Here is an 11,714-nt window from a genome sequence, read left to right on the forward strand (position 1 = left end):
AGGAGGTCGCTGGAGAGCATGCTCTGCCCGCAGAGCCTCCCCCGCCAGCCGGGCAGCTGAGGCTGCACTTAGCCCAAGGCTGAGCGGGTGGCTGGGAGCGACCCCCGGCCCAGTCTGCCAGGGGGACTTAGAGGAAAGATCCAGGACTTTGGTGCCAAGAGATGCCGCAGCCACAGATCCCTCGCTCTGCGACGCTTCTCAGTCCCAGAGCCTTGAGTGGACTCCAAGCCCCCGGGGTCTTCCTGGGGGGGCAAGAAGCGCGTGTCGCGGCCCCTCACTCAGCGGCTGGGGCCACAGAAGGGAGTCAGAGCGCGGGCTGCCTCCTTCTCTCCCCCCGGGGTCTTGGGCTCGCGCGCCGGTACCCCGGGAGCTTCTGCAGGGCGCGGCGGGGAGGACAGCGATGGAGCGTGAGAGGCGGGGGCCGCCGGGTGAGGCGAGCAGTTGCGCTCCTGGCCTCCGTCTCCTCCCCAGCCAGGACGGCGACAGGGGCGTCCTGGGAGCAGGCAGTGGGGGCTCTGGGGTCCCCAGAGGAGGGCGTGACTTGGGGTACGGGTATGGAGAGCTCGTCTGGAAGCCGCACGCGCTGGCAACACGGGCGGACAAAGCCGGGGCGCGGGGGGCGCGGAGCGCGGCGCGCAGGCGGGGGGGGGGGGCAGGGCCGAGGCGGGGCCGGGTCCGCGCCCGCACGTCCGGGGGGCGGGGGTTGAGGCGAGCAGCCCCCCCGCCAGCCGGAGCCGCGCGCCCCGCGGACGGAAGGGGGCGCCGGCGCGCGGGCCCCGAGGGGGCGGGCGGGGCGGGGCGGGGCCGGGCGCGGGGCTCGGCGGAGCCAAACTTCCGGCGCTGCAGCGCGGCGGGTCGGGGTGCGGGCGGCGGCGCGGGGCGCGGGCGGCCATGGTGAAGATCAGCTTCCAGCCCGCCGCGGCCGGCGGCAAGGCCGACAAGGCCGACAGGGCCGACAAGGCCGACAGGGCCGCGGCGTCGGCCCGGGCGCCCGCCCCGGCCGCGGAGGTCCTGCTGGCGCCCGCCCGGGTGAGAGGCGCGGGGGGCGCGGGGCGCGCGGGGGGGGCGGAGCGGGGCTGGGGGTCCCGAGCGGCGCGCACCCCGCATTGGGGGCGTTTGGGGTCCCCTCCTGGAGCGGCGGCCGAGAGCGCGGGTCGCGGAGCGGGAGGGTCCGAGCGCCGGTGCCGGGTGCGGGGCGCCCGGGCCGTCCGAGGGGAGCAGCCCGGAGCGGGAGCCGGGAAGTTCCGGCAGGGGCGGGGGGCCGCGGGGGGCGCTGGACGCGTGGCTGCGGGTCTCGCCTGCGGGGAGTGGGGTGTCCTAGCCCCAACGACGGGGACTTTGCCCCGGGGGCGGGGAAGGCGAGACGGGCCGCGCCTGACTTGGGGGACCCCGGGGGGATGAAATGGAAACAGCCGGGGCAGCCCCGCGGCGCGGCCGGGCCCGAGCGCCGGTGGCGGGTCGCGAGGCTCGGCGCCCCGTCCCCCCGCGCTCGCGCCCCCCCTCGCGGCTCTCCCGGCTGCACCCCGCGGGGAGGGCGCCCCACTCCCCCGAGCCATCCTGCCGCCCGGGCCGGCGGGGCTTTGTGGGGCGGGCCTCGGCGCCCCCCGCCCCGCCCCGCCGGGAGACAGGCATTTCCGCCGCGGACGCCGCGCCCGGGGGCTGGGGGGGCGGGGGGGGACGCGGGGGGGGCGCGGGGGGGACGCGTGGCGGCGGGGCGGGCGCGGCCGGGCTGAGCGGTGCCCGGGCGAGAACGTCCGCGCAGCCCTGCCCGGCGGCTCGGGGCGCTCCCCCCGGGCCCCCCTCGGCGGCGGACTCGGGGACGCCTGCGCCTCCCGCTGCGGCCCGCGGGGTCTTCCTCGGCGCCGAGGCCCCTCCCCGAGCGCACGCCGGGCGCAGCCGTGCCGCGGCTGGGGGAAGGGGCTGCCCGGGGGCGCCCCGAACCCTGATGCTGGGGCTGCAGGAGAGGAGCCTGGGGGGGCGTGGGGGGCTCACGGCTGGAGCAGAGACCCTGCCCAGGAGTAGGAGGACCCTGGGGGGCGCGCCCGCCCTGGGCAGCATCACGCCACGGGCGGGCTTGGGGGGCTGCTGTGGACTCCCCACGGGAGCGCAGGCGGGGGCTCCTTCACAAGCTTGCACGGGACCCCTCCTTCCCAGAGGTAACCTCGCAGCCCGGGGGGAGCAGAGGGGAGGCCCCGCCTCGGAGGCGCCGACCTTGGGAGATGCGGGCCTGACTCCCTCCCGAGGTCCCGATTCACAGGCGTGGCCGGTCTGGGCAGCCGCCCGCTGCGCGGTCCGCGCCCTGCCAGCCCCCCGCGCCCCACGGTGCCCGCCCTACCCTCCCCCGGCGTGAATGGAAACATCAACAGCGCCCGGTGCTGGCGTAACAGCCTGTGCTGCTCCCGCCCGGGTCAGGCAGGCCCCCTGCCCTCCCGCTGGCCGCCGCGCGGGCCCTGGAGGAGGATCCTGACCCAGCCCCTCTCGGATCTGCCAGCAGAGGGGCCTGCGGGGCTGCGTGCTGGCCTGGAGCTGCCTGCCTGGCCCTGGGCCTGGACAGTGGGCTTCTGTGAGCTGCTTGCGGCCTTGGGGGGGGCACATAGCCCACGCTCAGGGCTGGAGGAGCCCAGAGGTGCCCAGCACGCGCCCATGTCGCTGGGCATTTATTAGGGCACCCCAGGAGAAGGTGTGGGGTTAGCAGGGGTGCCTGGAGCTGCACAGGACTTGGGGTTGACCCGTGCTGATGGGGATGTAGGGGGGGAGGCTTATTGAAGGTGTCTTCTGGCGGGGGGAGACCCCAGAGCCCCTCATGGTCACTGAACTGGACTCACAAAGAAGAGTGGAGGCCGTGGAGAGACCACTAGGCCACGGGATGCTTTGGGGTGCCTGTCAGCACTGCCCCCCAGGCTGTTGCTATAGGATGTCCAGTGCAGGGAGTGTCGCCGCCCCTTCACAGCCGACTCCCCTGCTTCTGAGCAGACGTTCAGATGCAGAGTGGGGGTTGTCTCCAGACCTGCTGCTGGGAGAAGGGGCCGCCTTGGGCTGGGGAGGGCCGGGATGGGACCCAGCTGGGCCTCTGCCCACCCACCTCCCCACGTGGCGATGGAGGCCCAGATAATGGGAAACCTGGGCCACGCGGGGCAGCTGGCAAGAAGCCAGCTTGGAAAGTGGGCTGGTCAAACGCCCGCCGTCTCTCTACCCCTTTGGAGGCCCACTGGCCAGCCCTGCCCCTCAGCCCAGCTCCCCTCTCCCGACTCCCAGTCTGTTCTGCCGGCTGCGCGCCCACACCCACGTGCACGCACACGCAGGCTCCACTCGCAGACTCTCAGGCTGGGGCTGCCGGAGGGAGACCTTGGCCAAGGCAGACATCCCCCTGGCTCGCGCCTTTGACGAAAGGCCCCGTGTCACCCCTCCCCCAGCCTGCACACCTGGGGATCAGGTTTCATTGTCCCAGTCCTGGCCTCCGGCCCTTGGCAGGAGGAGCTGGGACTCCGGAGTGGTTGGGGGAGGGTGGCTCTGCTGGCGTGTGGTCCTCCCGCCCCAGCTCCCACCGCTGCCAGGGCCTGGGCTGAGAGGACCCCCTGGGTCCTGCCCTGGCCTTCCCCCAGCAGCTTGGCATGGGGCACACGCCACCACGACTTCACTGCCCCTGTGTGTTTCCCTCCTGTCTGTTCCCGCGGCCTGTGTCTCAAAGCTGTCTCCCCACTGCCAGGAAGGATGAGTTTCCCTTGGCGAGAAAGAAATGTTTATGGTAAGATCAGGGCAGCCCAGCTCCCCACCCCCTGCAGCCACTCGGCCCTCCCAGTGGCCTCTGCTCTGCCTGGAGCTTTTGTTCTCTGGAGTCTCCAGTCTCCACTATCAGGAAGGGCAGGGGCCGGGAATCCTCCAGGGCACGCAGGGAGGGACGGGGCTGTTCAGGGCTCCATGCTGACTTGCTCACCCGGCAGGTGCTAAGGGTGGGGCTCCAGGACACAACCCCGGCAGGCAGCTGCCCTCTGCGGCTGGACTCAACTCTGCCTGCCCCCCACCCCCCAATAAGGCCCCTCTCTCACACTCAAAATATTGCTTCTGAGCAAACATATTGGGGTCCCTGCCTCTGAGTCCACAACCTGGAGAAGAAAATTGCTGGGAAGCAGGTGATGCTGGGAGGCCAGGCGTCCGGCTCCCCGGTCAGCCTCCTCCCGGCAGCCACAGCTGAGGTTCAGCCCCACTGCAGTTCATTTGGACCTTGTCACCCAGGGGGTGCGGGACACCCCCAGTCTGCTGAGTTCACGCTCCCCTTGGCAGTCTCCCCACCTGGGGCAGGAGCGGGAGGACCCGGGCTTTAACTCCCCTCATAAGCGCCTCAGTGAAGCAGGCGGACCTCAGAGGCCCCCTAAGTCCCCCTCCCATGTCCCCACGGTGTGCGGCCAGCACTGGGCTCAGGAAGCCAGTTACCTTGGAAACTGCAATATTTTTCTTATTTCTGCGTGGAATTCCCCCATGTCACTAACTGTCCACGGTGCTGTCTGCGGGGCATTTCCCTGGGTCTCCAGCCCAGCTGGTGAAGCCCTCTGGCCGAGGCCCTCTGCAGGGTGAGCTGGGCGGCCAGCTGACTGCTGGCCAGGCTGACTGCTCTCCCCGGCCTTGAGGGTAGGGAGCCTGGGTCTGGGCAGCAGTGGTGGGGCCAGGAAGCAAAAGAGGGCAGACTTGGGCAAGATGTGGGGCCCACCCCACTGGTGAGGCTTTATGTCCTGAGAGCCTCTTGTCTGGCAGGCTCTGGCGCTGCTGCTGCCCTGGACCCTTGGGGGGTAGGAGGGGTGTGAGGCTGGGAAGGGGGCAGGGAGGAAGCCTGGAGTGTGCACCAGGGGGTTTGGCTAGGGTGAGGCTGGAAGCCATTTGTTAGGCCCAGCCACTGGGGAGGGGGTAAGTGCAGGGGGTGGAAGGTGGGGGATCCCCGGCCTCTGCAATGACCCCCCGGACAGAGGTGTGGACTCAGTCGCATGGGGGAAGGGCCCTGGGTAAAGGCTTCCTCACTGTCAGCCACATTGGCCGCCTCTCCAGGTCAGCTGTGGCCACTCAAGCCCCGCCTTCCCCCTCCCCCAACCTCCTCCACCTTCTCCCCCCCCACGGCCCCTCCCCCAGCACCCAGCCCCGTGGGCCCGGCGGAAGCAGGAGAAGGTCACTGTGGCACCCATTGACCTTGTCGGTGAACTTGTGCAGCAGGCCCCGGGGTGTGCCCTTGTGCTTGGCTGACTTTCCCCCCATTGTTTTATTTATTTTTATTTATCCTTAAAGAGAAAAGTGGCCACTGTGCAGCCTCAACAGCTGTCCCCGGGTGGCCCTGGAAAGAAGGCTCCCCGAAGCAGAGATGCTATTTTTGTCCGGCACTTTATCCTTTTCAAAGGGCCTTCGGATGCTTTGTCTCCTTTAATCCCGACAAAAGCCCTGCGGGGAGCTTCTGTCCACATTTTGCAGGAGAACCCCGGTCCCCTGATTCTGGATCTGAATTCTGGGACCCACAGCCCCTCGCCCCAGCGCAGGCTACACCGCCGGTGTGGGGGCCTCACCTGAGTCTGAAGCAGCTCTCGGACCCGCTCCCGGCTGGGGGACCAGAAGCACTCCTGCCCCTCTGAGGCATTTGCAGGAGCTCCTGGGGGGCTTGTTCCCACAAGCAGCTGTGGGGCCGGACTGTCGCTGCCCCGCGCTGCTCCTGGGAGTCCCCTGGACAGTCAGAGCCACGGCAGCCCCGTCCATCCCCTGACCGGCCCCTGCGGCATGTGTGCCAGCAGCCGCGGCCCCAGGAGCCCCAGGGTGCCGGGGAGATGCCAGCCAGGCAGGTGTCTCAAGCTTGTCTCTCTGGCCTTGATCCCAGAACCCCTGCGGCGGGGCTGAAGCTGGCGAGGCCCCAGCAAGCTCCCTGAGGGCAGACCCGGGCATGGGGTGTGGGGAGCAGGTGGGTTGGGCACCTCGCCATCCTGTCTCCATCCTGCAGTGCATAGGCTGCGGGGCCAAGCTGGCCTGGTGATACGTGTGTCCAGTGAGGGGGAGGGTCCTGCAGGGCTTTCCTGTCCTTTTCCTGGCAGTGGGGAAGCCCCGTGTGGGGGAGTCCCCTGCTCTGCCCAGACTCGGCTTCCCGAGACCCAGAGCCCACACCCCCATGTGCTCTAAGTGGGGCAGCGCCGTGGGTAGAGAGGACTGAGGGACACAGCGGGCCCTGTGCCCCACCCCACGTGGACCCCTGTGCTTGCGGAGAGACGCGTCTGTCCTGGGTAACTTGGACCTGAGCCATGTCTCAGTCTAAGGATGCAGGAGAAGGGGTGTGCAGCGCCCAGAGGGCTCCGCAGACAGTAACAGGCGCCTGCCGGAGCCTCCCTCCTACAGCCTTAGCTGGGGTGGGGGCCCTGGGTGGGTGCAGGCCTGGATTTGGGTGGAGGGGACAGGCGGGAAGACGGGAGGTCTGGCCAGGAGCCTTGCACCCTGGTCCCTAGACACAGGCCGGGCTCCTGAGTTGTACGCTGGCACCTTCATCTGCCAGCCCTGGCATGTGTGGCCTGGTGCTGGATCCCGTCAACTGGCTTTTTCCTGGCAGCCCGCGGCTGCTGTCTTAAACCTGGGTCCAGCTCCCAGAACAGGTTTTACCCAGCAGCGTCCTGCCCTGGCCTCCCTGCTGCCACGGCCACGGCCACCTCTCTCTCCTGGCAGCAGTGGCCTGGCTTATAGGAGCCTCCAGATGTCACCCTGCAGGCACCACTCCTGGTGGCCTGTTTGGCCGTGCCCTCTGTCGCTGCTGCGGGGCCATGGCTGCTGCGGGCAGGCTGGGCGCTGTGCCCATTGTGGACCAGAGGGAGATGACAACCCGTGCCCAGACCCCGAGCCTCCCAGAGCGCCATCCCCATCAGTCAGTGACCACTCCCCGCCATGACGTCCCTGGCAGAGTCTGACACCCCTTCCTGCTACCCCATTGCAGTCTACCCTGTACACCCTTGTCCAGTTATGTCACCACTCCTCTGCTCAAGAGCCTTCCGTGGCTCCCTACTTCCCAGAGCAGTGACTCCCAGCCTGCCCCGTGGTCCTGATCCTGTTGGTTCCCAGGCCTGCTGCACTCACAAAAGCCATGTCTGTCACCCTGGCTGACTCTGTTCTGCCTCCCCAGGAGGAGCGGCCCCCCTGCCACCGCTACAAGAAGGGGGGCTCTGTGGGCGGTGTGTGCTACCTGTCGATGGGCATGGTGGTAATGCTCATGGGCCTGGTGTTCGCCTCCGTCTACATCTACAGATACTTCTTCCTGGCTCAGGTGAGGCGGGGCGGGGAGGGAGGCGGCCCTAGAAGGGTAGTAGCTACAGAGGAAGCAGTTTGTGGGGGGGTGGGGGTGAGCTGGGTGCTTGGGACTGGTGATGGGAGAGGCCCCAAGGAGCCCAGAGGTGCCCCCATGTCGGGGGGGTACCCGGGTCTGCCCATCCTCTGATCTCCCCAGGCCCTGGGGAAGGGTCCTGACCCATTTTTTTCAGACTTGCCTGGGGTCACTGGGCACTTTGCCTGTCAGGGACAGGGGAGCCAACCCTCCCCGTCACAGGACATCCATCACCTGGCCCCCCAATGTGCACCCCTGCCTGTCAGGGATGGGGCCCGGGTTCCAGGCTGGCTTCCCCATCCCTGGTGTCACCCACCGGGAACTCCACGATCCCCTTAGAGGCCAGGCCGTTCGCCAGGTTTTAAGGATTCCATTCCTCGCTTGACCTTTGGGGTCCAAAGCAAAGGCGGGCGGGGCGTTTAGAGACAGTTCGTGTGCCCGCTTATCTGCTCACCCAGCCAGCCTGGCCCTGAGCTAGAGAACTTGGCACCTGGGGCACAGGCAGTGCCACCGAGCTCAGGACTGCAGGGAGTCCCGTTAAAGGGGACTCAGGATAAGCGCAAGCGCCCTGGGCGGGACTGTCACAGCTGCCAGGGCTGGGAATTGCCAGTCATTTCTGGCGCAGGTGCCGTCCGTGGTTCCGTGATGGAAATTCCCGAGGAGCTTGTGTTCCATGGGCCTTCCCCTGGAGCCTCCGGGCCCACATGCTGGCACTTCTGCTTTCGTTGTGATCTCCTGCTGTCCCCACCCCCGCGACCCGCTTCCCACTCTCTCTGCGTGGGACCCTTTCCCCACCTCCCCCAAAAGCCCCTCTACCTCTTGCTGCCCCCTCTGTTGCTGCTACCCCAATTCCCAGGGAGTGGGGGCTCCGCAGAGCAGCTCTGGGACCTGACGTCTGGCTCATGGGGTCCATGTGTGGTGGGTGATCTGGCTTCCTGGGCATGTCCCCGGAAAGGGGGAGTCTGCCTGCAACAGGCCAGGCTACAGCCCTCTCCCACTGCGCCCCTTCCCTGAGGGATGGGGTAACCAGGTTGGCTGCTGAGGCCGGGGGCCTAGGAAGCTGGTGGCTGGGTGTGGAGTTAGCATGGTGCTTCCACCCCGACCTAACTGGGCTGCTCAGCAACCCCCACCTCTTGTGGCCCCCCAAGGTCTGCAGGCCCTACAGCAGGGGAGCAGGAAAAATGGGGAGCATCCTCTCCCCTCTGCAGGGGCCCCAGCCTGTCCGACTCAGAGCTCCTATGTTTGCCCCTCAGGCCCTCCCACCCAGCCCTGCCCTTTCCAACTTGTCTGTCCCCCTGTCGGGGACACAGGGTCCTCCCCATTTCACAGTCAGACTCAGAGACCAGAAGAGACGGTAACCTCATTACAGATGGGGAAACTGAGGCCCTGAGAGGTCATCCACTGAGGAGCCCTCCGACCTGTGGCCCCTCCCCGACCCCCCCAGTCTCAGCCTGTGAAAGGGTGTGAAAGGGTCTTGCAGTCCCGCCTCACACCCCCGGCCCTCGGCACGGGGCGGCTGGGCAGAGTGGGCGTGCCCGGGGCACCCGTGACCGGTCCGTCCGTCCCTCCCCGCCTTGCGCAGCTGGCCCGAGACAACTTCTTCCACTGCGGCATGTTCTACGAGGACTCCCTGTCCTCCCACCTGCGCACCCGCATGGAGCTGGAGGAGGACGTGAAGATCTACCTGGAGGAGAACTACGAGCGCATCAACGTGCCGGTGCCTCAGTTTGGGGGGGGCGACCCTGCAGATATCATCCACGACTTCCAGCGGGTGAGGCGCCAGGGCTTCGGGGGGCAGCGCGGGGCAAAGGGCCTGGAGGACCCAGAGCCCCTTTCCTCCGAGACTCCCGAGAAAGGAGAACCGGCGCCCTCTGGGTCCACTCTGTGCCATACGCTGGGTGTGGGGGTTCCGGGCTTGAAGGCTGTGCTGCCCGCGGCGACCGCTTGAGCACAGGAGCCCGCCGGGGTTGGCTTCTCCTCCGACAGCCGCACGTGGGGCTGTCCTGGGCCAGGCCTGGCTCCCTTTCCAGAGGTGCTTTCGTGCTGGCATCTCCCCCAGGTTCGCACCTGCACCCGGTGCAGGGGACACATTCAGGGGATGCCACCCAGATCGAGACCTAGAGCAAGCCCAGCGATCCGGAAGGCGCCTGGCACGCCTGCCCAGTCAGAACCCCACCAGGCGTGACCGTCCTTCACACTGCCGTTGCCAGGGAAACGCCGGCTCCCTGGATCTCACCCCAGGGCTCCCCATGGCTTTGTGGGCCTCTCCCCAGACCTGGACGTTCTGGCAACAGCTGTCCCCAGGGTACCTGGGACAGGGCCTCTGTCACAGAGATCCCAGACCACCCACAGGGGTGGCCAGGCCTTGTGGGTTTGATAAAATGCAAAATTGGGATGTTACCGTGTTCCCCAAGCCTCAGCACTGTAAACCCAGGAGAACCCCCGTGACACCTGCGGCATTGACACCCTCACAAGGAGGGAACCTCCCCCAAACAGATCAGGAGAGGCGCAGGGAAAGGGAGCCACCTGGATGTCTAGGAATTTGGGGTGCATCACGCTGCACCGGGGCCTGTGCCTCAGCCACCGGGGCCAGACCCTCGACTGCAGAGACCGACGTCTCCCCCCATCCCCCGCCTAGGGCCTCACCGCCTACCACGACATCTCCCTGGACAAGTGCTATGTCATTGAGCTCAACACCACCATCGTGCTGCCCCCTCGCAACTTCTGGGAACTCCTCATGAACGTGAAGGTGAGGGGGGCTTGTCCAGCTTGACCCTCCCTCCCAGCCTCCCCTCCTCCAGGCCTGGGGTGCGGAAGGGTCCCGCAGCAAAGGTGCTGGCCCAGGGGCTGGTCTCCCTCCTCCCTCCCCTTCTCCCACACTGTGGGAGTCAGTGCCTCTGCTTTCCTCTGCCCCCCTGTATCCTCCATGCTTCTGCCTCCCTCACCCAGGAAGAATCCAGCGTCCTTAGCGCTCACAGCCGTGCCTGTCGGCCGTGCAGGGAAGAGACGGGGGTGTGCCCCTAGGGGGGCCACGTGCACAGGCTCCTGTGAGGCAGGGTGGGCATGGGCACTAGCACAAATGGGGGGTGCCTGGGGGAGGCAGCGGGGCAAGGGTGGGGCGTCTGGGTAAGGGAGGTGGGCATGTGACGTGAGGGGGCCCCGGCAGCGGAAGCCAGATGGCCACTGGGGGAGGCGAGCCTTGGTACTGACCCCTCTGTGACTGCCCCCTCTGCAGAGGGGGACCTACCTGCCGCAGACATACATCATCCAGGAGGAGATGGTGGTCACGGAGCACGTCAGCGACAAGGAGGCCCTGGGCTCCTTCATCTACCACCTGTGCAGCGGGAAGGACACCTACCGGCTGCGGCGCCGCGCCACCCGCAGGCGTGAGTGACCAGCTGTGCCCGCTCAGGCCCCTGTCCTGGCTCTGACCCTGGGCTGTCCACTGGTGGCGCCCACCCCCCGCCCTGGCTCTGACCCTGGGCTGTCCACTGGTGGCGCCCGTCCTGTAGCCGGGCCATCCCCAGAGCTCAGAGAGCAGCGTGGTCACGGCTAATGCTGTGTGCCAGGCGCTGCTGGGAACTCTGTGCCCTTCTTAAAGCCGAGGCAGCTGAGGCACAGAGAGGTTAAGGAGTACCCCTAGGTCGCACAGCAGGAGGTGGTCCCCCTCAGCCTCTGCAGCTGTGGTCAAGGCCCAGCTCGTTCTGGGCCAGGACACCGGCCTCACCGGGATTCTCTGTTCCCTCCCAGGGATCAACAAGCGAGCAGCCAAGAACTGCAACGCCATCCGGCACTTCGAGAACACCTTCGTGGTGGAGACGCTCATCTGCGGGGTGGTGTGAAGCCTCGCCTCCGGGCCCCGCCTCCTTCCTTTCCTGCCACTCTGGCCTCTTCCCTGCGCTTAGCTTGTACTTTGGACGCCTTTCCTTAGATGTGAGTGTCTCCGAGTCCTCGCCCGCCCCACCCGCTTCCCCGTACCAGACCTTGACCTCTCGAGGCCCCACCTCTGCGGACCTCCAGGTCTGGGCGTGAGGGATGCCCCGAGATGTTTACGTGGCCACCATCTTGAAATGGGTCTGCCAGGGCCTGGCCCACAGCTGCACTGGCAACCTGAGGGGCGGACATAGGGGGTCCTGGGGGAGGGGGCGGGCTGGGGGTGCAGAATATGAAGTGGGTCTCAGAAATACCTGCACAGTTGGGCAAGCCCCAGAAGACTTTTTCTGGGGCATATGCCCAGGAACGGACCCACCCAGAGCACAAGGGAAGGGGCTGGCCTGGGGGCCTCCCTGGGACACCTGTCAGTGCCTTCAGCAGGAGTTTGGGGGTTGGGGATAAGTCAAGCACAATTGCTGTCTGAGTGGAACCAAAGAAGAGGGACCAGCCCGCC

General features: G+C 67.5%; 1 protein-coding gene across 4 annotated transcripts; it reads left to right on the forward strand.

Annotated features, from left to right (window-relative positions):
* Positions 1–891: 891 nt before the first annotated feature.
* ITM2C (integral membrane protein 2C) lies at positions 892–11,169 on the forward strand (the record flags this gene model as incomplete). 4 transcript variants are annotated; one of them, XM_084255750.1, is made up of 6 exons in its annotated part: positions 892–1,050; positions 7,130–7,270; positions 8,910–9,098; positions 9,966–10,076; positions 10,563–10,713; positions 11,078–11,169. In XM_084255750.1, the coding sequence occupies 6 exons, from the start codon at positions 892–894 to the stop codon at positions 11,167–11,169; spliced, it is 843 nt and encodes a 280-aa protein (XP_084111876.1). The 4 variants fall into 4 exon arrangements, with proteins under 4 accessions (XP_084111876.1, XP_084111877.1, XP_084111878.1 ...); XM_084255751.1 differs by having other exon boundaries at positions 892–1,029; XM_084255752.1 differs by lacking the exon at positions 9,966–10,076 and having other exon boundaries at positions 892–1,029.
* Between the last annotated feature and the right edge of the window lie 545 nt (positions 11,170–11,714).

This window comes from Talpa europaea, assembly GCF_964194135.1.
Source record: "Talpa europaea genome assembly, chromosome: 1".
Taxonomy (NCBI): domain Eukaryota; kingdom Metazoa; phylum Chordata; class Mammalia; order Eulipotyphla; family Talpidae; genus Talpa; species Talpa europaea.